The sequence below is a fragment of the Plecotus auritus genome, assembly GCF_963455305.1.
Source record: "Plecotus auritus genome assembly, chromosome: 5".
Lineage (NCBI taxonomy): Eukaryota > Metazoa > Chordata > Mammalia > Chiroptera > Vespertilionidae > Plecotus > Plecotus auritus.
In genome coordinates, this window is record NC_137776.1 from 121,863,726 (window position 1) to 121,889,534 (window position 25,809).

The 25,809-nt window shown below is 38.9% G+C and overlaps 1 protein-coding gene across 4 annotated transcripts in view; it reads left to right on the forward strand.

Annotated features, from left to right (window-relative positions):
* Positions 1-772: 772 nt before the first annotated feature.
* MLLT3 (MLLT3 super elongation complex subunit) overlaps positions 773-25,809 on the forward strand; it is a 268,703-nt gene continuing 243,666 nt past the window's right edge. Inside the window, exons 1-2 of one of the 4 annotated variants that reach the window (XM_080668721.1) lie at positions 773-1,099; positions 3,554-3,734. In XM_080668721.1, coding sequence (XP_080524847.1) covers positions 1,010-1,099; positions 3,554-3,734 — 271 coding nt within the window. In that variant the 5' untranslated portion in view covers positions 773-1,009. Of the gene's footprint in view, positions 1,100-1,844; positions 2,154-2,470; positions 2,627-3,553; positions 3,735-25,809 lie in introns of those variants that run through there. The other 3 variants (XM_080668724.1, XM_080668722.1, XM_080668723.1) reach the window with 3 other exon arrangements.

Consider the following 25,809-nt stretch of genomic DNA (forward strand, 5'->3'; position numbering starts at 1 on the left):
TGCTTAGCAAGTAGGTCCACCCTTCATGTCGGTCCTAACACCCAGCTTGCCTACGTGTATATAAATTTAGTCCTCCTATGCATGCACAGACACACCTACAGGTACATGATATGCATCCATGTACATGTAGGTCAGATGAGAAATCTAAGCCCTTGGATTAAAATGCTTCTCCCTCCGTCGTTCTCTCCACTCTGTGCTAAATTTCAATAGAGAGATGGGAGAAGTTGGGGTCCTTAAGTCAGAGAATTTTCTTGGTTGTAAGTGGAGGATCTGATTCGGGTTATTTTTTTGTGTGTGTGAGCAGCTGGGAGAAGTGAAAATTAACAAGTAAGACCCCGGATGCTCCAGGTACCCTTCTTCCCGTTACACTACTCTCTTTAACCCAAGGGCCAAGACGACTTGCTTTTGTGGTTTTATGAAAGAAAAATGAAAAGAAAGCAAGAAAGTTGAGCCAGAAAGAAGAAAAGAAGCAAGTAAAGCGCGAAGGTTGGGAAAATAGTATGAAGCCAAAGGAAAGAATCAGAAAAGAAGTTGGAAAGCGAGGGGAAAAGGGGGAGAAAAGAAGATCTAGGTGGCAGAAAAGCAACTAGGGAGATGCAAGGATCTTTATTTAACGAACCTAAGTTACACCCATCTTTCACTTTCAAATCAATTGTCTAGATCTTATCCGTTTCCTTTGTAAAGGTTGTCTGCGTTGCTAAAGGAAGCTAGTCAGTATTCCTCACCCCGCCCCACGCGTGGCTGAGCTGTTCCATCCCCGGCCACCGAGACCAAACAACCCGAGTGGGAACGTTGCAGGCGCGCGACTCTGGGAACACTTCCGCGACTGGTTGTCACTCGGGGAACCTAACCGGATTAATACGCAGAGATGGGATTACGTTGGCTGTCACCAATACGCCTAAAGATTAGAATCCAATTTATGCACATTACAGTCAGTATACACTTTATCTGATATTTTAAGGCTCTCAGTTGCCTCTCGCTTCCTCAGAGGACAATCCTCCACGTTCTGATGCAACCCGGCAGGCTGAAAGGAGGGAAAACATCCCGGAGAAAACCACTCCAAGCATCCTCCCGGAGGGTCTGCACCCGGCGCTCCCAGGTATTTCGCCTTCACCTGGGCACTGCTTTGTGATGCCTCCCCGCCGTGGACTACCAACGCGGGAGGCGTTCCCTTGGAAGGAAATAGCATTCTTTTTTCTCTCTGGTTCATTTCATCTTTACAGTTTCAGTGGCGGTGGCAGTGGCAGATGGGTGGGGAGCGCGGGGGCCCGGCGCCTGTGAGTGGATAGGGAAGGGGGCCAGGTGATTGTTGCCGGTTATAACAGTCTCAGCGATCGCTTATTCATGCTTATTTGTAGGATGGTATTTCTCTTGCTCAGTCTTTAAATAAGTTTGTTTGGGTGAGAGTTCTTGCCTTGTCAGCACAAAACCACAAAAAGACGTGGTGGAAAGTAAAAGAAAGCCCCTCCCTCCCTCCCTCCAGCGTGCTAACTAACGCCAAACACTTGATTTAACACCCCTTCTCTGGCTGCTGGGGGCTCTGGGCAGTGGCTACATTCCAGCAGTTGTAATCCGTTTTTTATTGTAGGGCGAAGGGAGTTTACACATGGGCAGGGGTGGCTCCCCAGCTGGCCTCTCTCCCCACTCCAACGCCCCCTCCCCGCCCCGCCCTCCTCCCCACCCTGCGCACCCCACCCCCAGCGGGAACCTGTTACTTTAAGCGGGGCGTTCCAGTGCGGCGCTCCCAGCCGCCGGGTTTCGGGAGGTGGCCGGCGATTGGCTCTTTCGAGCTCCCCCTGGCTCGCTCGCTCGGCCTCCCCGCGCGCTCCGCCCTCCCTCCGCCCGGAGAGGCTGGGAGCCCGGGTGCCAGACGCCACGGCGCATGCTCCGGAATCTATCCTCTGGCCCTGGAGCTGCTGCTGCCGCTGCTGCTTTTGCTTTTGGAGCTGAGTTTAATAACCCAGCGAGCGAGCGAGCGAGCGAGCGAGCGAACGCGGGGGAAAAAGGCAGAGAATGTCCGCCATCTACCCTCTGCTCCTGGGCGCGCTCTCATTCATAGCAGCCTCTTCATGAATTACAGCTGAGGGGGGCGGGGAGGGGGGTACCTCACAACACCCCAGCAAACCTCCGAGCCCCCAGGCATGGCTAGCTCGGTAAGTACATGCAAAATAATAATAATAATAATAAAAGATCCCCCCATCCCCCGCCTTCCCTCCCTCGCCCTGTGCCGCCACAGACAGCGCCAGCGCTCAGCGGTTTCAATTAGAAAATGTTGGTACGGTTTGCAGGGAGCTGCTGCCTCTCCCTCAGCCTCTGCTCCCCTCCCTCCACCCCCCCCCCCACGGCGCGCGCGCGCGCACACACACATTCTCTCTCTCTCTCTCTCTCTCTCTCTCTCTCTCTCTCTCTCTCTCTCTCTCTCTCTCTCTCCTCCACCCCCCGCGCCTCCTCCCTCCTCGCCTCTCTTTGCAATCGCAAGAAGCGCACTCTCGCTCACACGCGCGCACTCACACACACGGTGGAAGGAGGCGAATAATAACTCAGCCATATTTCAGCCGCAGCCGCCGCCGGGAGCCGCGGGCACAGTCCGGGGACGCGGTGAGCAGCCTCGGCGGCCGCTACGATGGTGCGTTTTCCGCGGCGCGCGTGTGTGAGCCGGGTGTGCGGGCTGACAGCGGCGGGGCCGCACGCAACTTTGCCCCCGCGAGGGGCTGCGCGCAGTCCAGGCTCTGTGACTGTCCGCCCGCCGCCCTGCCTTTCTGAATTTCATTTTTGGGGGAAGGTGGGAGGTACTTTGGGGCCACTTTGGCTCTTGGAAGTGTGTTGCGGGGGCTCCGTTAGGATGGCCTCGCCGATCGCGTGGGGCTTTTCGCTGGAGGGTGCGGGGTGCCTTAAGTTATGGATGCCTCGGCGTGTTCCTGCGGGTGTGTGTATGTGTGTGTGACTGGGTCTCATTTTTGTTGTGCACGAACTCCATGATCGGAGCACGGGAGTTTGTGCCCATCGGCAGAGGCTGCCTGTAGTTTCCATTCAGCCTGGCACAGCGCTCCACACGCACGCACACACACACGTACACAAAGACTTCCTCGGCGTGTGCCTGTCGCCGTGGTAATTTCAGAGAGGGGGCTCGTCCGAACCCTCTTCGGAGTCCCAGCTACCTCCCCTCCCACGCCGGGAAACCGTCCCGGCATCGTCTCCTAATAGTCTTCTAATTTGTTTCCGATGCATTTGTTGTCGTGCTTGTAGTGGCTGAGTGTGCTTTCCCCCTTTCCCCAGACCCCGGACCCCCTTCCTAATGGGGGTAACATTCCGTTACAATCCAGGCGGGTGTAGATGCTGGGCCCGGGGCGCCGGGGGCCGGGCCGGCTGGTGGGGTGTATTTGGGGGGTGTGGAGTGTGCGCGCCCACGCGCGTGAAACGTGGATGCAGAGGGCACCGCCGGTGCCTTTTATGTGCGTTTCAAGGAGGAAAAAAAAATGTCAGGCGCAATGTGCAGGGTCGAACGCGTCGCCTTCCTGTCGTTCACGGCTGTCTCTCCTCCCGCTGCCCGCAGTGTGCCGTGCAGGTGAAGCTCGAGCTGGGGCACCGCGCCCAGGTGAGGAAAAAACCCACCGTGGAGGGCTTCACCCACGACTGGATGGTGTTCGTGCGCGGCCCGGAGCACAGTAACATTCAGCACTTTGTGGAGAAAGTCGTCTTCCACTTGCACGAAAGCTTCCCTAGGCCAAAAAGAGGTAGGGCTCGAGTACAAAAGGAGCTCGATAAAAAATGTCTTTGCTGGCGGAGGGAACAATCGCTTGGCCCGGCGGTCCCTGGCCCCTCTCCCTCCCCTCTCCCCGCCCCCCTAGTCGCGCTCGCCCGCGGAGCCTTGGGACCCGGGTGCGCGGCGCCGCGCTGGCGAGGTCCGGGCTCCCGCCTGTGCAGGCGGCTTTGGCTGCGTGAAAGTCACCGAAGAGAAAGCACCGTCAGGTGTCGAGTGTTTATTCATCCCAAGCCAGCCCTCACCGGTCCTCTGGGGTTAGCCGCGGGTTCTGTGGGAAAGGTGCAATTAGTTGTTGGGTGTGGGGAGTGGGGCTGGAGGGAATAAACAGCTTGAGCTCCCCCCACCCCGCAAAGAAATGGAGACTTACCTGTGTTATTGGCAGAGAATGTATAGGATGTAGTTATTGTTCCTTCTAGAGAAGTCGTCTCTCTTGGGGGTCTTCTCTGCCTTCCTCGCTGTATCGGAGGCATTGAGTACCCAGTTGTCACAGACTTTTCCTTTTGTGGATTAGCCACCCCCAGCCTACATGGTCAATATTTTATGTTTAGTTGGGGGGTTTACTCATCCATAGTCCCCAATGGCACTTAACTGCTCATTCGATTTTGAACAACCTTCCGAAATGAAATGTCTGCCCGATGTGATCTGCAAGGGAAGCAGGTCCAGTCTAAGTTTCAGAGGAACGATGTTTTGTCCTGTGTTTCAGTCCTTCCCCACCTTGGTTTTTAGCCTTGGTCTCTAGTTTGCGTAATCCTGCTGAGCCTTGGGTTCCCAAACATTTTCCAGAAAGGATAAGACAGTTTAGAAGAAAAGAAACCGGGTGTTATTTTAAAAGAAATTGAGAGAGAGTTTGAGAAATCCTGATTTCTGTTCCCCACAGCCTCTGGAAAGCTGTCTGGTTGTTTTAGTTGGATTAGTGGAGGCAACAATATAAATACAATAAGGTGCTTTGTTTGTGAGCAGGTTTATTTATCTAAGTGGACACAATGGTTAGTAGTTATCTTCCATTTGATCCGTAATCTTTATTGGCATCTAGAACTCCTGCAGCTTCTTAGGGTCACATCATAATAAATCCATTCTGCTTAGAGCTACGTGGAAATTATTGAACATTCAGGGGGCGGAATAAAGAGAGATGCTGTGCGCCTTAGAGGTGGGAGAGGCTTGTGTTAATGCTTGTTTTTGTTTCCAGAGCTCATGTACTGCAATGTAGGATGTATGTTTTGCCTTTAGTGGTCTGTTTTATAGTTCCTTTTGAAACTTGAATAGTTGGATTTGATGGGCTCTGCTGGATGGTTAATAAATGAATCCAGCTTCTAATAGATGGGGAGGAACATGCATGGCCTACAGGGAAAGACATTTAGATTTTGCTAGCATTTTCTATCAAAATATAACCAGGGATATTATTCACATTTCCTCAGAACTGTGATAAGGATGAGTATTGTCAAGTTTCTGTCCCTCTCTCAGAGGTTGGGTATGATGCCTCTTGGAATCTCCCTCTCCCTTCTCCATGTGCCCATAGAGCCACTGCAGAGGAATTTAAACAAAAGAAACCATCTTCTAAGATCCTTGTTACACACTATTACACTGCTATTCACTTCGAGGTGAAATACACTTAACAAAAAAAGCCATGTTTATTGAATCAGGGAAACTAAGTCAGTTGGCAGAGGATGTAGCTCTTAAGATAACTTTGTTTAGGTGCCATAACAATCTACAAATTGGCATTATGAAATGAAAGATGATCAACCTCCCCATATTTCACCACCATTCTCTGCTTCCGTGGGTGTGTGTGGTGATGTTCCCCTTTACTCCCCATACCTAATGGTTTTCTGTCCAGCCTGAGGGAATGTGAGGGTGCTGCCCACACAGCCCACACCTGGGAGCTGTTGCTAGGCGTGGTGAGCCACTTGATAATACTAAGTCTCCCAGATGTCTGTGGTGAGATGTCAGCTTGTCTGTTGGGCTCTTCAATTTTTATTCTCAACTGTGGAGTTTCTTTATGTAGTCTATAAGCCATTGTTTTAAAATGTTTATTTTTGGATTTTTATTTGTATGTGTGCTTCCCATGATGTGACAAGTCCTGGGAAAAATGCCAGCTTACATAGCCCAGGAGAGACCTTGTCATACTGTAATTACACATGATTCAGATTGCAAGGGAAGGTTTCTCTGTTCATTGGGGATAGTTGTAAATTCATTTAACACCAAACATGCCACTTAATCCTGGGATTCATTTTTTGGCCTATAATATCTTTCAAACTGATAAGAATAGGCACAGAATAAAAATGCCAGGCATTTCTAAGTCAACTTCTATACCTTTTAAGGTGCTATATTTGTGATATTATAGATCTATAAGTGTTAGGATTGAAAATGGGAGAAACTACAAAAATGGCTTTGTGAAAAATCCGAGTCACAAAATACTTAAAGGGGATGCACATATTCTAAACTCTGAATGGCTATTAATAAGTTAAGTCACTTTCACTATACACAGTAGCAGATAAACAGAAGTGGACCTTAGCACTGAGGATGAATCCCTTAGCCACAAAGATGGATGAGTCCTTCCTTAGTTTCATAAATCTTTGGTTTGAAAAAGTGAATTAATTTTCAGGTTGATTTCCTTTATTTCACAGTAATATTATGAGAACTTGTAGAGGAAGAAATTATAGTATCGTCAACTTGTTGCCTAATGAGAATTACATATGCCATTTCAGGATTGAGCTAATTGAACTTGATTTAATGAGATTTTGCTCTGTCCCAAAGATGTATTGGAGATTTTCAATTTAAAACTAACACAAATCCTAAAGTCCTAAACGAGAGAGAGAGAGAGAGAGAGAGAGAGAGAGAGAGAGAGAGAGAGAGAGAGATTTTGTTGAAATGGTGAAGCCTAGAGTATCCATTAGCTGTTATAGAATAGGCAGGTCAGAGCATAATGCATTTTAAAACCATCTACTTGAAAAAAAGACCATATCTTGTTTATTAGTACCAAAGATTTATAATAGTCTGATATGACTAAAATGAATAGTTATATTCAAAACATTTCGTTTAAAATATTAATGTTTTCATTTACAGTATGATGTGAATTTGAATGAACTTTCTTTTTAATTACAGCTCTCCTTACTATTACAATCTGTTCCACTGACATTTATGATATGAAATCTGTTGCTTATTATTTTATGTAAGCTAATTTGGCCAATGGTATGAATTGATAGCTTTTTATTTGTAGCCTTAGTCCTTTGAGTGGGCAGATAAAGCCTAATAAATCCACATATATAACTTTCCTTTGATTTAAGTGTTTGACCCAGCTTTACTGTGTCGTTCTGATTTGTGTTCTGAAATAATTTGAATAACTTTTTATCAGGGTATCTAAAATTTGAGGGTTTACTCGTTGCAGATATTGTATGCACCTGATGTATTTTCTCTTTTGAGGTATTTAAAAGGTGTAAGGAAAAATAAAGATGGAAAACTATACTGTAACACTCAGTGAGTGTTAATAAGATTTGTGTAGAATTCTGTATGTAATTAAGATGACCAGTGAGAATAGTTTTATTACTTGGCATTTTGGAGCAACGTAAGTGTAATTTTCTAAGGCACCTGAAAACTCAGTTGCTGGAGGAACTCTTATGTGGTGTTAGTGAGAATGTAAATTGGGCACAGACATTTTGGAGGGCATTTGGCAAAATCTAATAAGATTGTAAACATTTATACCCGTTGGCCCAGAATTTTACTTCTAGGAATTTTTTTTAACAGATTTTGGCTTCACAACTACAAAGGCACATCATCTTTCTTGTGACTGTTTTTTAATAGTAAGCCATAAGGGGACTTTTCTCAGTTGAGTAGGAGTAAATGATGGTAATCTATACAAAAAGAGGTAAATCTATTTGTAGGTGCAGGAAGATCTTCAAGGTAAATTAAGTGAAATAAGGCTAGTTACTAAATCAGTGTGATCCATTTAAAAATGTGCTTAACCAGATAAAAATATTTATGCGTGTATATATATAAGTAAAAACTCTTATCAATAGTTTTCTCAGAGGGTGCTGAAGGTGCTGGTGGTGATGGGGTTATTTTTGCAGTGTTTGATTAAAAAAAAGTTAATTCTATATATTTAAAGCACTACAATGAGCAGTCATTACTTTTTAAGACTGAAAGTCAAAGAGTAAAGACCCAGTATAGAACATTGCCTTTTAAACAGGGATTAACATGTAGCTATCTAAAAGTGATCTTGAACTATCTTGAATTGCTCAGTGGTGAGGAGTTAAGGTTAGAACTTGTATTCACATGCTGATTTAAGAGATATCTGGTGTCTGGTGTGATCTTGAGCAAGTCACTTTTGTGTCTTTTTCTCATTTGTGTCCTCATTTGTGTTAAGGCAGTGGTCGGCAAACTGCGGCTCTGTTGACTAATGAGTTTGCCGACCACTGGCTTGTGAGCCACATGCGGCTCTTTGGCCCCTTGAGTGTGGCTCTTCCACAAAATACCACGGCCTGGGCGAGTCTATTTTGAAGAAGTGGCGTTAGAAGAAGTTTAAGTTTAAAAAATTTGGCTCTCAAAAGAAATTTCAATCGTTGTACTGTTGATATTTGGCTCTGTTGACTAACGACTTTGCCGACCACTGACTTAAGGGAATGATGATTGAACAGAACCAGTACCTCAGAAGTTGATTGAATATTAATCAGGTATTCTCAAATTTATTGGTCTTCAGACCCCTTTACACTTAAAAGTTGAGGACTCCAAAGAGCTTTTTCTGTTCAAGTTTTATCTATTAACATTTACTGGATTAGATATTAAAGTGGAGACATTTTAAACAAATTCTAAAACAAAAGAAGAGGAAAAAGAGTGACATTGTTTTATTTTTTGTGTCTCTTTAATGTTTTGTTAAATAGAAGACAACTGGATCCTGTTATGTGCTTCTGTGTTCAATCTGTTGTGTTATCACATGTCATTGTAGCTTCTGGAAAATTCTACTGTACACTCAGGAGTGAATGAGAGTGAAAAAAGGCAACTAATGTCTTAGAGTTGTTATGAAAATAATTTTAACTTTGCCAATCCCTGGAAAAGGTCTTGGGGATCCTGGGGTCCACGGGCTACACTTGGAGAACCTCTAGTATAAAGTATTCAGCATACAACCTGGCACATATAAACTGCCCTCTTAATATGTGGAAGCTGATTTTTAAAAACCATTATTGTTGCTAATAAAACATTCATTTAGTGGAAAGAGAAAAGATAAATCTTCCAAGGCATTTGCCTGGGTAAATTCCAGTGTAACAATTATCTAACAATATTTTTCAGAAAAGGAAATCTCAAACTTTGGTTTTACTGGATATAGTGTATACTTAATATCCATTTTATACTGTGTTATCTATGTTCTGTAGAAGCCTTTTACATCTATTATTTTAGGGGACCCTCTATAGAATTACCTCCGTGAGGTAGACAGAGTAGGGGTATCAATGGGTTTCATAATTTTACCTTAAATATCCTTTGTTCCTTCTCTTGGTTCTTTGAAGTTTTCTTCCCATGGACCAACCTTAGCCCTTCAGCTCTCTTTTCTGGTCATTTATTACAGATGACTCCTACTGCTTAACACAGCTTTATAGTTCTAAGATGTGGAATTTTTTTTTAATCTCTTAGTGACTTAAGTTTTCAAAAAAGAACTTGCAGGGGGAAGATGTTAAATACAATTATACCAATTACAAAATTAAGCAAGAACTCAATATATTCCTGAACTTTATTGGATTTTAATTTATTTGACTAGAATGTAGAATATTTTTGATCTTTGAAACAATGTTTCACATTGCCCTAATGGAAATAATATAGATGTCTATATTTTGTTCCTTTGGTTTTTATACTTCGTTTTAGTTCATGCTTTTACTCCTCAGAGAAGAAGCTGACATGTAGAAAGAGAAATTCTCTTATTCAGTGATACAAAATCATACTCCCTTAAATCATTTGTTTTGTGTAATCATTTGTCATGTGGCCAGAATCTCTTTAGTTCATTCTCTTCCTAATAACATATATTGTAATGCTTAATATTTTATTCTCTTATACTTTGTGGTTCTCCTTATTCTTGTTTGTAGTGCTGTATTCATTTTTGGGACTATAACTTGTCTGAAAAGAGTCTTTGGATAAATACTTGCCCATTGATGATAATACAGGTAGTTCATAAGTGTTTTTTAAAAAAGAGCTTTCGTTATAAATATCATAGAAATTGAGAAATTACATTGCACAGTTGTACAGAGCTGGGGATAAAGCACTGATGCGCAGATAGATATTCTTACCCTTGCACAGATGGAATGTCATCTTTTTAAAGCTGAATTTTATGGTGTTACATTGAATATAGATTTGTTATACATTATTTGGACATATAGATTGTTCTCAGTTTGAATTTGATATGAATAATGCTATGTGAACGTCCTTGACATTCATTTAAATCCTCACCTGAGCACGTGTTTCATTGATTTTTAGAGACAGAGGAAGGGTGGGGGGGGGGGGGAGAGAGAGAGAGAGAGAGAGAGAGAGAGAGAGAGAGAGAGAGAGAGAGAGAAAGAGAAAAACATTGATGGGTTGCCTTCAGCATCTGCCCCAACTGGGGATGGAACCAGCAACCTTTTGGTGTACCAGATGATACTCCGACCAACAGAGTCACCTAGCCGAGGACTTGACATTTATTCCTATGGTTTTCCAATAATTTTTTATGTTAACTTTCCAGATGGGAGGTAGGTGAGTCAAGGTATGTAGATTTTAAATTTTGATATGCATCACCAACTTTCCTCCAAAAAGATGCACCAGTTTATACTGCCTATTTCCCCACGTGGTCGCCAGTACTGGGAATTAATAGTTTTTATTTATTTTAAAATATATTTTTATTGATTTCAGGGAGGAAAGGAGAGGGAGAGAGAGATAGAAACATCAGTGATGAGAGAGAATCATTGATCTGCTACCTTTTGCACACCCCACACTGGGATTGAACCCGCAATCCGTGCCTTGACCGGGAATTGCACTGTGACCTCCAAGTTCATAGCTTGTGGCTCAGCCACTGAGCCACACTGGCCAGGCAGTTTTTTTAAAATTCTTTATTGTTGAAAGTTTTACATATGTCTCCTTTTCCCTCCATTGACCTCTCCCCGCCTGCTCCTGCCCCCCAGCACATCCCCCGCCCCCTGTTGTCTGTGTCCATTGGTCATGCTCATTTGCATGGATACAAGTCCTTTGGTTGACCTCCCTGCCCCCCAGTTGTTGTTTTTTTAATCTTTGCCAATCTACTGGATGAAATAATACCCCATTTTTATTTGCATATAGTTGATTAGTAATGACAGGTATCTTATGTATGTACTACGTATTTACCATTTTGTCACTTGTGATATGCCTGTTTTGTGCCCTTTTGATAGTTCTAAAAAAAAAAAAAAAGTACAGGAAAACAAAATGGAAAGAATGATAACAAACATTCAAATCCCCACTACCAAGAATGGAAATGTTTACATTTTATCATATTTGCTTCCTTGTTTTGATTTTAGGGATTTAAAGTATTATAGATTCAACTAAAATTTCTAAATGCTACTCAACCTTTTCTTCCAGCTCTTCAGCCTTTCTTCCATCTATTTATGTACATTTGCACATTTATATTACTGTAAGTAATAGGGTATTGTGTCTTAAAATATTCATAAAGAGTGTCATACTGGGCGAATCTTTTCTTCAATTGAGATATAATTCACATATCATCACATTCACCCCTTTGAAGTCTAACATTTAGTAGGTTTTAGTATATTCACAGGCTTGTGCAACAAATGCCACGATTTAATTCCAGAACATTTTCATGAGTGAATAATTTTGTATCTTGCTCTCCCCCCCCCCCCCCCGCTCCCCAATACGTTTTTGAACTTTTGTTGTTAATCCTCACCTGAGTATATTTTTCCATTGATTTTTAGAGAGAGTGGAAGGGAGGGGGAGAAACAGAGAGAAACATCAATGTGAGAGAGACATATTACTGGTTGCCTCCCTCATGCGCCTCCACTAGGACCAGGGAGCGAACCGCAGCCCAAGTATGTGCCCTTGACCAGGAATCGAACCCGAGACCCTCCAGTCTGAGGGCCGATGCTGTATCCACTGAGCCAAACTGACTAGGGGTGTTTTTGAACCTTTTGCTATTTCATTTATCGAGAGCCAATTCATTCCCTTTAAGTTATTCTGCCTAGTATTTCATTGTAGGGATATGTTTATGCTTACTTTTCTGTCTCTCTATTAAGGACTATATAGGTCATTTTCCATTCTGAACATCTTTGTATGTTTTACCTTGTACAAATGAACAAGATTTTGGACATAGACCTAGAATTTGAGTTGAGGGTACATTTTCATTTGTACTAAACATTGTTAGATTGCTCTACAAACTAGTTGTGACAGTTTATACCTTGTCAGGGAATGCATACTATTTTCTCTACATCTTTGCCAACGTTGGCTATTTTAAGATTTCTTATTTTTGATATTTAGTTGAAATATGGTATCTTTTTGTTTTCATTTGCATTTCTCTAGTTTCTAGTACGTTAAGCCTTTTCTGTATGTTTCTGACTATTTGGATTTCCTCTTTATTGACTTTTTATATCTTTTGTCTTAAACAAAAGATATTGAGATGTTAGTTTATTTTTCTTATCTGTAGGATGTTAATCCTTTGCTATTTGTGTTGAAAAGATCTTGTCCTATTTTTGTTTCTTTCTCTTGTAGCCTAATGTATGGTCATATACACGTTTTTAATTGTGTCAAAATGATATATTTTGTTTTGCTTTCCTGTTTGGTTTTGGGGTTTTGTTTAAGAGTATAATTTGTGGTCATGGTAATGTGCTTAACCAATAGACTTGGTATGTGCAGGATACAGTGAAAGGATTGGGGGAGGGATGTAAGTGAGAGGAAGAGGAGGTTCCTACCTTCAATGTGCTTGTGTCTTTTAGAGCTGGAAAGGACACTTGAGATTCTTCATCCTTGCCCTCTCATTTTACTTTCAGTCGGCAGCCTGGAAATGTGAAGTGATTTTGCATGTAGACGCAATGAGTCACAAGTGTGCTGGTGCAAAGATAACTATAATAAATGGCAGTAAATGTTTACTTTTAAAATATTGAGTAATTATTCACTTATATTAGCAGACTAATGTTCAGCAATAACTGCTTTTGTAGACATGATCTAGAATTTAATTAAGTGGTGGTAACCATGGTAGATATTGTTTAAAGGAAGAAGCTCTATAGCTACTTTCAGGCAGCATTAAATTCCTTTTATGAATTTGAGGTTTTCTTTTGAGATTAAATCATTAGGAAAAATTTTTACTGAATGGTAGGTTCCCCCTAATATTTCCATCCCCTTTAGCCTCCCCCTCCATAGGATTGCAATTCCATGAAGGATGCAGAACATTGTTTTACCAAATAATGTTGTATGACCTAATTCTTTTAAGTGTGGTAAGTTTGCAGTGGTTGAGGCCTGAAGAAAGTTATTACCATTGGATTTCTAAAATGATAAGGCTAGCAGTTGAGCATGATTTGGTAGGTATGTTGTAGTTAACAATTAACTTTTTGGATAGAATCAATGCACCATCATTATTTTATTAAGGAAACTTACAGCTTATTTTGAAATGAATTCTGAGGTCCTTTCATTTAAGTTAATGCTCACAAGTGATTATAAAGATGATCAGATAAATTGAATTAGAGCTATTACCAATGTTAGAAGATTGATATTCTCAGAGCCAAATAAATTTTAAAATATTTAATTTTACCAAATGTAGATTGTTTTTTGGTTCCTCTCCAGCAGAAATCATTAGTCAGTTATTTTTCCATCAGTGCCATGCCAAATGCTGTGTATAGGTATTGATTTTAAAAAAGCAAAATATACATTAATAATTTTATAAAATATTAATAACCATAGCAGTGGCCTAGAGAGTAGTCAGATTTACTTGCCTCTTTATTTCTACATATACATTTAGTCTGCGTGATGCCTTTAATTTTTGCAAATAGGTTTTGTGCCCTTTTTCTTCCTCCTTCCTCTCAGGGTGGTGTTGGGAGAGTTTACTGTCAGATTATTCTAGGTATCTATTTATTTTAATAAACATAACACTTTGAATGTTTAAAAACAAGGCTCATTGTAGACTTCATGTCATTCATACCTTTTACCCAAATACTACATTAATATGAATTGCTGAATAATAAAAACTTTCTTTGTATTAAATAAAAAATTCTCTATTTTACAAAATTGTTTCCTTTGTTTGATTTCTTTCTGTGTTCCTGTATTATAAGCAGCTGTTTTGTAGTGACTCAGTGAAAATTAGAGAGTTTAGGCTGTTGGGATTTGGTTGCTTTTAGTGGGATGGATTATTCAACATGTTGAATGACATTTGTCTTATCAGAGTTGTTTGTTGTATGACTTTTCCTACCTGTGCACAAAAATAGTAGGAGCAGTGGAAAGCTACCTTCCTCATCATATGGACCATCTGGCACCAGCACGTGTTACATGCTTCAGTCAGTCCAGCACTCACCTTGCCTTTTGTGTGTACCTGTGGTTTCTCCTGTATCGCAGTAGAAGTACACATCAGATGAGATGGGACCTATGTTGTCACTGTAGATAGCACTCATACCTTTGATCAGTGTAGTCTAGACATTGGAAGTTTTGGCAACAATATAACATAAAGGTAGATATTGCAAGTCAGAAAAAGAATGTTAGAACTCAGACTTCAGCTTCCACTCTCCAAAGTGGTAAATTATTACTCACTGTTCTAAAACTAATTTCTTCTTTACCTCTAATAATTGCCTTTGTGCAAACAGAACCACCACTTGAATTTAGCAGGAAACATTGTGTTGGCCGAGATTTCAATCTAGAATGTGTTCTAGCTTATGTTATAGGTGAAATGAATTGTTCTCCCTTATTCTTCCTTCACCTACTTTGAATGCTTTTTAAAAAGCCACACACAAATTTGAGAGACTTGGCCAAGTCTATCATTTTTTTTTTTTTTTTTTTTTTTGCTACTTAATCCATGAAATAAAACTAGCCTTTTAGCTTTAAAAATAGGAGTCAGATGTATTCCAGTAACTGGTAGGAACAGTATTTAGCAATGCAGCAGTAAAGGCCCAGGCCTGGGAGGTAGAAGGAATGTGTTTGGACTAAATAAACTCTGTGGGCTTTTCTAGCCCTGAAATACAATTTTTCTTTAGTTTTTAAAAAAGGATAAATTCTGAGTGTGTCACTGATCTAGTGTTTTTATAATGATAAAACAATAAGCATTTATTGGCTATCATCTGTATATTGGTTAGTTGTCATGCGAGACAATAGGTATGTGCTGCTATATTTAATTTCTCACTTTTCATTAAGTGTAGTTTGAATAATGATTTTTTAAAACATAAAATGTTGATATGAACTTTCGTATATTGAAATTTAACTGTTTTTAATGGCGAGTGAACAGTGAAATGGGTAAAAGACTTGCTGTAATAGGGAAGTAGAAGATAACTTGGGTATTTCATGTAGTAGGTGATGAAGTTTTGGTTATGAAAAATTACTTTCTGATTATACTGGTGCCATTTACACCAACCATCAGCTACTTGTAGGCTGGAACATTCCAAGAACTCGAGACACCCTGTGTTTATTTGAAACTACTTCTTTTAAATATGGTTCTTGACCAGGTCGTTAGATCATTGAGTTTTTCATGGAAGTTGACCGATTCATTTATTTATTTTTTTTGTATTTCATATAATATAGCCCAGATCTTGAAATTGTGTCACTCAATTTACTTTTATGAAGTATCATGTTTCAGATAACTACTTATGTTTTATTGCAGTTGTCTTGAAAAGCAAGTATCCTTCTACTCTTTACTTGCAACAGCCTGCATAACTTGTAGGTCAAAGAAAAAGAATTCTAGTTATTATTTCAGCTTGTCTAGTGACTCACTAGAGCCATGGATTTAATTTATATAAAAATACATAAATGCAGACATTTTAAAGAAGCCAGCAAATAAATGAGAGTGTTCTGATGTTTTAAAGGCTACACAGTAGCTTATAGTTAATGCTACTTGAAATAGTGTCTTTCTGTGGAGATTCTTTTTTGGGCTTATCATCATTGATTTTAGTACTTAATTCAGTCCATTTTTGTCATATCAGAATTGTTAATCTTTACCCACATTTTGAGAATTGTGATAGATAAAAATACATAAATGAAAAGATGGGAAGAAAATACTATTGCAAAAAGCCAAGAGAAGTTATCTCTGGAAGGTGGGCTATCAGAAAATTCTTTCATCAGTAAAATTAGTTGGATTTTTCAAGTTTTCTTGCATGACACATCTTATGTGAAAGTACAACTAGATATTTAAATGTACAAATGAACATGTTTAAAATAAGCTTTCTTTTCTTATCCCTTTGTTTGGTTTTAAGTTATATCATTTGGAACATATACAGGAATGTCTTCCTCAAGGAACATTTTTATATTTTGTTATTTAAGGTTTTAACCACCTTGTCATTTTGAGTTTTAAAAACTATTAATGTGAATATATGCTTAATGTTTCATAAGTTGATTATAAGCTTTATGTAAATCATGGCCTTAAATTTCTTAATAATTATTGTTGTATGACAGTTGTAAAATTAACCAGGTTAATGTGATTTATAAGTACATATTCATATAAAATATTCATTGTAACAGAAACACAACCATATTTAATATTTCAGTACAGTATAAATTTTTGGAGTACTTAGGAGTGTTTGGAAAAGTTGTGATTTTTTTTCCTGTGGAACTTTGAAAAGTACAACTTTGTTAATATGTTTATCTTGATGTGTAGTTTCATAAAAATTTTCAGAGAGTAAATCTGACTAAAAATTGACTACAAATAAAAGGACGCTTATCATGTTTAGTATATGATGATGGAGTTAGGAATCTGTAGTTGGAAAAAAAGACCTATTTCTAGTTTGTGTCTTTGTATATATTTGAGAAGTTAAACATTGAGAAGTAAATTATGAGAAGGAAAAATTACTTAAAACTATTACCAAAACCAATGCAAAAATAATTATTTTTAGGGCAGGGAGAGAAATGGTCCTTCTTGGATGGGGAGTTGATGCATAATTGCACAAACAATATTTTAGTACTGAAACAGTTTTAATACTATTAGTATACTATTGTGCAGATAGATTGATATGAATATTCCTTGTACAAATGAACATGTTTAAAATAAGCTTTCAACTAAAAGTAATGATTTCTGCAAAATGAGGAGTGTAATTTTAGTTAACTTAAAAGGTGTAATCTAAAATTTATTACCTAAAATTCATATGATTTAGTCCATGATATTTCAGTCTGTGGGAAATATCTTTACCTTTTTAATATTTAAAAAAAAATAGCCATTAAAAGTATACTTGCTCAAATACATAGCAAAACTATATGCCAGATAAAAATAAGTCTGTATTAGATGCATTTATAAAATTCATAAATTATAGTTAGCCAGATTAAACTCCACTTTAGAATAAAAATAATAAAAATTGATATTTGTGATCTGAGCATTTCTTTATCAACTATGTGAATAAAATTGCTACTTTAAGTTCTGTTTTCTAACATTTGGGATAACATTATTTTCCATGAGCTTAATTTAGTTCTAATATGTGTTTAACTTTTTCTCTTCCTTTAGAGCGAATTCTAAATGGGGTTCATAGTAGCCTGATTCCTTGCTTTAGGATTAAGGTGTGTATGGAATGAGATAAATGAACTGGCACCATGACTACAGATCACGATGCTTGCTTGCTGTTTTTGTTATTAAATTAATTTATGTAGATGTCTTAACTGCAGTTAGAGAAAATAAAGTAATTGCTTTAAAACCCGTTCTAACGAAATACTTGAGGGGCCAAATGAAGAGTTGAGATTTTGAGTAATATGGACACTTGGTTTGAATATTGCAGGTTGTTAGAGATTCCACATTTGGTATTAAAGTAAATAAATATACTCATAGAATTTTATTCTAGGACAGACAGAGCTAAAGTAGCCCAAGATAATGTGTAAATGGCCCTTATTTAGAGTTATAGAGCGGGAGCATATTTTGCAGTGAAAGAGGAACTAAGGGACAAGGTGTTCTCTACTTGTAGTCTTGTAAAGACCTCAGAGTTTTCTTTATGTTATTGTAGAAAGACATTATTTTTGCTTTGGCGTGCTTAAAACTAAAGGGCAAATGATCCAAAAGAATAATCTTGAAATTCAATAGCAAGAAAACTACTTGACATTGTGGGCTGGAGGCCAGCAAACGTGTTGCTTTCATTGAATGCGTGGGAAATGGGGCAGGCCTGGAATTTAAAGAGACAGGGTGCAGTACCCTAGAAAAGAAAAGCCCTCCTGTATGATTTGCTTACTTGGAGGAGAAAAAATAGACTTCAAGTTTTCTCTAAAGGATCTTTATTGGATCAACTATTTTAGCCATTGAAAGACAGAGTGAGTTTTTCCTAACTCCACCTCCCATCTCTCTTAAGCCATCTTCTCTTGTCTGAAATTGGTGCTGAGTAAAATTGTTTATAACAGAGGAGAAGCAGCTTTTCAAATAAAAGTACTTTGTAGCCTGTTCAAATGGAGTATAATGTAATTCTCTCTGAAATCGAGCACTTACTACTTTGTTTATGTAGCTTTTTAAAAAGGGGGGTGTGATGAGGAGCTGGGGGTACTATAGGAATCTCTGCTTTAGAAATTACTGTGTTTTTTTTTTTCTGTCTGAGTTTTCCTTCCCCACTACTCATGAATCCCCCTTCTCCCCCTCCCCCTCTTCCCACAATCCCTCAATAAAATAGTATTTAAAAGACTTGAATAACCAGTCTTATGTACCAGCTTTTTGCTTGAGGCAATAATGTTGTACTATTTTCAATGGGTGGTCTTGAATCTCCATGGGAGATTTTACAGGCAGTGGGCTCCAAGACCCACTAAGCATTATGTTGAACATAACCAGTTAAATTCCTGAGCCATAGAGAATATATAGAGATAGTTTTCCATTCTTGAAGTTCCATCGTCAATTACTTGCAAACCAATTAATTTAATTTGAAGAATTTATGGTTTAAATCCCTACAAGGAGCACATATTAACTCAGTATTTGAGGTTTACTTTTTAAAACAAGTAACCCATTCATATACATATATGACAGTTCATGAATACCTATTTGCAATGTATTTTAATTCATAGGTGTTTTTTGTTTCTTTTAATTTTTCTCCTTTAGAAATCAATACCTAGTCATCATTTTGAAATGTTAAATAGCCATATTTCTTCTTGTTGAGATAATGTAAAATATAGGATTTGTTATAATAAAAAAGTATGTCAGATATGCTTATAATTAGTATCTCTTTCCTGTGGCACGTAGCATAAATGTATGTTGGCTTGAAATTTACTAAAATTGTGTAGGGTCAGACCTTTGTGGAAGTAAACAGGATTGGAATTATAAATACTGGGTTAAGAATGCCCTTTGTAAAAAAAAAAAAAAAAAAAGAAGTGTTCTTTAGGCAAACTTACTTGAATAAAACATTGTATTTACTTACTCATTGTAAATATTGAAATGAGGAACATTGCAGTCATGACTATATCTACATAATTTATAATTATTTTAGAGTATGAACCTGTTGTTATTAACCAGAGTGATAACATAACTTTGTTGGGTCATTGATTTGATTACTTTGTTTCTCTTACGTTCTTCAGAAAAATAATTTTTCTGAGGAATGTTAGACTTCTGTTTAAAATAAATATTTGTAAGTTCTGATTAGTTAGATGCCTGGAATACCTGTTTTTCTTAGGCTAGGTAAAGAAGAATTTAGGAGTAGGTATCTCAGAAATGTTAGTAATAACTGGATGATGATATATAATGAGAGAGCTTTTGTTTATTTTAAACAATGTAAGTATTTTTGGGTGGAAAATTATAATACTTGAGGAACTGAATTTGTTTCTTGTATAAAAATGATTACAGTTTTAGGTCATGTAAAGTAGTACGAAATCTGCAGTTTTCTTCACTGATGGAATCAAAGATCTGTGGCTCAGGTTTACAGCAGTGACTGTCTTTTCTTCTTTTGCTCTTTTAGCTAGTCCTTGGGCACTTTTTATAAGTGGATTTAAAGAAGTGATAGCCATCTGAAGTTTATCTTGTGTAGCCAGTATTTTAAAATTATTAAGGCTGTCTACACACAAAAAAGAAACAGCTCTTATGGATATACATGTGCATAAAAGTTAAAGGTTGGTAAAAATTAGCTTGTCAAGCAAACTTACTGACTGAAGAATAATTTTGTTTTCATTTTCCATTCCCTTGGCTGAAAATGAAATAGAAACGATCTGGTTACTAAAGACCAAGCACTGTATTGGATCACTTCCTTGAGCTTTTGCTATGATCGTTAAAGGCAAAGTTAGGCAGCTGCTGTAGATGTTGCCAGTGGTCTCACAAAAAAAGTTGTTTAACTCTATTAGTTTCAGACACTATCATTTCTCCTTTGCAGATATACTTGCTGTGTTAGATATGGATCTCTATGATGTGAACTTCTGATTTACAGGAAGATAGTGTAGCAGAAAATGAGTAATTTTAGCACTCTCCTACAATACCATTTTATGTCTTCGACTATGACATATTGCAACTTTTTGCTTATATTTAGACAGATTTTAAAACTTGAACTCTATAAAGTTAGACTTTGCTTTTTGCACCTAACGACCTTTAGGGAATTGTGAAAATTGTGAAAATTGAGTTTGATTTATAATCCATGATAATTGAATATTTAAATGTCCTTCTCGGGGGCTTGAAGTTCAGAGGAAGTGCTAAGTCTTTGACTTTAAATTCGCGTTTTGGCTAAATGTATAATTAGAACAATGCCATCTACCCCTGAAATTGATGTTATAATGTTAAAAATCCAGTGATGTCAGTTTCCTTTTGTGTAATGTGTCTGAGTTATTGCTCTAGGCTTAAAAGGCAGGGAAAAGCTTTATTGTGAAGGTTATGTGGGCAAGATCCTGAAACCTATCGCTATGTGATTAAATCAGTGTGTTTGTCCCAAGGCTTCAGCCATTCCATCCGAATTCATAGTCTCAAATTTTGGATTCATTCTCTGTTTGAAAATAATCTTAAAAATTTCAGGACTGCCTTTGCCTGCTCACATGACAACTGTTGATGCAAATCACCAGGGTTCAGATTTTGATGCAATCAAGACTGAAGATACATTTCAGTATTTTAAATAGAAAGTTCACCGGCATTTTACATAAAATTTTATTGGGCTTTTCATTAATCCAAAATAGCTGGCCTATAAGTACTTTATCAGTGAAAACTGCTCAGCGTGTAAAACGAGGAGTGGAAGAGCACAAAGGCTTCCTGCAAATTAAGGGCACAATGAGCACTAACAGACTTTCCAGCCATCTCCAGCTGGGAGATTATTACAGTTTTTGCAAACCCTTTTCTCTCAAAACTAAATCAAGAATGGTAGAGTCCCGATAAAAAGAAGTGTAGAAAAGCCTAACTAATCCTTAGATGAGTTACTTCAAACGTGCCAAAATAGAATAAAATCAGTTAATAGCACGGATTAAAGGTTACTTTTAATGCATTTTATCACTCACGTTGAGAATTTTTGTTGCATGTTAATGCCTTTGGCCTTGGTTAAAAAAAAAAAAAATCCAGAGAAGAAATATAATTAAATTGGAGAGATTACATAATCACAGTGTTATGAGGAACTTTGGTACCAATGTTAGGTGCCAGATTTGACTTAAGAGATAAAAGCTGTGTACTTGAGATCAGAGCTGTAAACAGGTGGCTCCAATTTTGAGTGGTAAGTTTTCAGGTTATAATGAGAGGATTCATCTATGGACTTCTAAGCGTTGATTTATTGTATAGATTAAAAAAAACCAAAAACGTGGCTCTGCGTCTTTGGATAACTGTGTACAAGTGGTTCCTTGGATATGATCGTAGAAGAGTGCTAAAATCAGATCCGGGTCAATGTTTTGAAAGTGAAGTAAGAAAAAGAAATAAGAGGCAGGTTTTGGGTTCAAAGGTAGTCTTCACCTTTTATGCATAGTATCTGAAATGATCTTTTATGTATAGAGGGAGACTAACATCTGTAATTTTAATTCAGAATCACATGTTTGCCAGCTACTTACTTCGTGAAATACGTTTTCCATGTAACTGGCATAGTATGACAGAGCTGCCAAAGTATTAGGTTAAGGAAAAACTGATTTAGCATGATACCATTGGTGGGAAGAATTAAAAAAATAAAATAACCATTTTCTCTTTTTTAGGTTCAGATACATAGATACAGGTATAGATAGGAGCATGTGTATCTGTGTGTGTATCAACCTTAATAAAATTTTATTGTAAGAACCTGGACGACTGGAGATTTTATAGTCATGTCACATTTGCCATTCTTTTAAGATGCCAAATCGTAAGTTTCTCTAATGGGACTAAGCGTTTATTTCCTTGTAATATATCTATTGCTCTTCCTCTAGCTTAATAGGAAATAGCCTGACTGGTACTGCAGTCACATGTGTGTGCTGTATATATTAGGTATTTGTGTATATGCCATCCCACATATAATACAGAGATTTTTCATAAACCATGTGAAAATTAAGTCCTGTTAATCTTTAGTCAAAACATACAATTGCCCATACATTAATTTCCTCTGTTTAACCTTATACAAAGCTTCTAGCCTGAATGAGTTTTGCAACATTGAGCCAATACTGTGCTGTATAGTTATTTATGTGCTCAAGAAGCTGAACTTTCGTTCCATCCCAGTAAGTTCCCATGGGATAAGTTATTCTAGTAAATCAGACAATTTCTCTGGAAGCAAAGTAATTCTTAATTTTTGGAGGCTTAAAAATGGGGAAAATAGCCATATGCACGAGAGGGAAGAAATTCTAGTTGGCCAGCATCACTAAAAAACAGTTTGACCACTGGGACATCTTCCATTATCCTGGGGTGCTGGGGAGAGACGCCACCGCAAGGCTGCCGAATTGTCTTGCTTCTGTAGTTATGTCTTTGTGTGTTTATAGGAGTGGGAGCATTCTATCTTCTGCGTTTCTGGTGAGGTTGTTTTTCAGCAGTGCCCCAAGAAGAGCTCTGGAGGCTAGCTTTGAAGCCTTGTGGACAAGCTGGATATCAAAGAGCCCGAGGAATCCTCCGGGCAGTGATTGTTTTATGGCTGGCCAGAAATCAGACCTATTTGTATAGGTAGCACACAACATAGCTGTGATTTGACAATTTGGTGCTATTTATACGTACCATAAAAAAGGAGAAAAGGAAAAGTTAAAGGCGTATTTTGGAAACAGGAACTAAGCTGTAAATGCAAATTGCTTCACCATTTTCTCAAAGGAACAAAAAAGGAAAGGATTTAAGGAAGTTTTTATTGAAGCTACATTATGGAGGATCTGTCTGCTTTCAGGACATTTCATGCTTTACTCACACTGAAACTACATTTCTTTCTGTTTGCAGTTTTTTCCCGATTCCCATCTGATTGAAATTATTTTTTTGTGGAGCAGAAGAAACTCTCCGGAGGAGGGACAGTAAAAATCACAGAGTTTCCAATGCTCTCTTAATAGACCTTTAAAATTTCATCTTACTATTGTTATTCAGCTTGGGATAAGAACCATCTGCTCTTGCTATAGCAAACATTTTTCTTTCCAAATAAAAGTTATATTTTCAACAAGCAGTCACAGGTCGTTTACTGTGGCAGTGGCTGATTTGCCAGGTAAATTTTCATGGCTTTTAGGAAATTCGAAGAAGAGATTTTTCATGACTGTTCCTAATCTGTCAGCTGGAGAGATCTTTTTGAATACAAAGTGCCTCAGTTGTTACTCTCACCTAGAGTTTCACCTAGAGTCACCAAGCTCAAGGTGACCGGTGTATCATGGTTTGTCTGTACATTCAATGAGCAGCCCAAAGTGAAGTTTGACTGTTTCCAGAATGTCATTCAGACCTTCTGAGGTTGTCAAATGCTTCATTGTTTTGCCTTGAAACCCCCAGCCCCAGAGCAGTCTGAGTGTGGGGCAGCAGTGCAGAGAAAAAGTAAACATGTCAATGATTGACTACTTTTTTTTTTTTTTTTTTAAAGAAACCCTAGACATGCCTGAGGGACCTCAGGGGCTTCTTCACAATTTGAAACCATTTTACCATTGAAGGCATTTCAGTGCTGTCAAACAGAGACTGTATTCCTTTGCTTTGGTTTTTAATGCTTTTTTATTTCATTGGATTCTGATCTTCCATAATTTGAGTGGTCTTTGTCAAGTGTACCTTATTTTGGGGGGGGGGGGCGCCGCGGGGAGCGGGAGGTGCTATTGATTGGCTGAAGAGAGTTCACTGAGAGTAGGAGAAAAGAAGTGGAAACTGGTGGAGATAAAGACAGCCATTTTTGCCTTTCTGTGAATAAAGACTTAGAGTTTAATACGGTGTGTGAAGGGTGGGAAGTGTGTGAATAAAGATTTGAAAATGGGAATTTAAAACCTAATTGGATTTCAAGATGGATTTCCCCGTAGAGAACGAGGTGAAACCACTCTGTGGAGAGGAAACCTTCTGGGTTGCTGTGACTTATCACAAGTGTGAAAACTCACACGGGCCAAGTGACAGTTGCAGACCAGCTTTGTGGGTTGAGCGTCTACAGCAGGATTAGGGCTGGGAAATGAAGGGTTGTATTTCTAAAATAGTGATCATTAATTCAGCCAACATTGAGCCCTCCTGTGTGCCCGGAACTGCTCTAAGCATTGAGGATAACACCATGCACAGGAGTGGCTCTTGTCTTCCAGGAGTGGTTAGTCTGGCATCATGCATGTAAAAAAAAGAAAGAAAAGTCACAATGCAAGGAGATGAGTGCTTTGATGAAGCTATGAAAAGCAAAGCTGTGGAAACAAAGTTCTGAGTGATTAGTTCTGCCCAGGTATCAGAATTTGAACTAAGTTTTTTTTTCAATTGCTCCCATTAAATGGCTCAACACTTGAGCAAGGTGCCATTTTAGAGGTGTACTGTGTATCAGATAGGTTAACTAAAACTTAACATAGATTTAATTTATTAATAATCGGTTCTGGTACTCAGAGAACTTTGGTTTGCTCTCTGTCATTTCTCTGAAATGATGTGTCACTCATGATCTGAGCAGTGCGTCACTGAGGCTGTAGTTTTCTTCACTTAGAGCAGGACTGATGGCAGCTGTTAGCTTTTGAATCAACCAGAGGGGTTGAAGTAAAATAAAGCCATTTTAAAGAACTGGGTTAGGTGATGTGGTGGGACAGAAATGCTTCATTTTGGTCATCCTATTTTTCACCCAAATTTATACAACCTGTTCAGCCATGTGACTTCTCTGCCCTTGAAAAAGCTCAGAGACTTGTAGGGGGAAAGGGAAATGGACTTGTAAGGAGATATATTTCAGAGCAACTTACTTAAGAAATACAACTGATGTGCCCTGGCTAGTGTGGCTCAGTTGGTTGAGCATCATCCCAGCACCAAAAGGTTGCAGGCTCAATTCCCAGTCAGGGCACCTGTTCATGTTGTGAGCTGGATTCCCAGGGGTGGTGGTGGTGGTGGTGGTGGTGGTGGTGGTGGTGGTGGTGGTGTTGGTGGTGGTGGTGGGAGGGGGGGTGGGCAGGCGGGATGGGAGTGCAGGAGGCAGCAGATTGGTATTTCCTTCTCACATCAATGTTTCTCTCCCTTCCTCTCTCAAGTCAATAAAACATTAAAAAAACACATGATTATTAAAAAAGAAATGTAGTTGCTGTAAGAATGTTTCGTGGGAACATAGAAGGGGAAGCTGATATTGGAGATGAGCACAGTTATGTTTCCATTTATGTAGCAGATGTTAAAACCGGAATCTCTTTTCATGTTTTGTACCATTTTTGGTTTATACAGCATTTTATGTTGTTTTGCTTTATTTATTTATTTTGAACAATACAATGAAATTCGTCTTTAGCTCAAGCTATTGTGAAGCCAAAAATAGATCTGGGCTGAGATTGGATGTTGTGGCACAAATTGTGGTTTGTAGGTTATGGCTGTTATTGTTCCAACAAGTGCAATTTAAAAATTATTTAGAAGTAAATCAAATGTTGCGGAGACAAAAGTGGACCTGCTTGATTTTTAAATGGTGCTTTAGAACAATAAG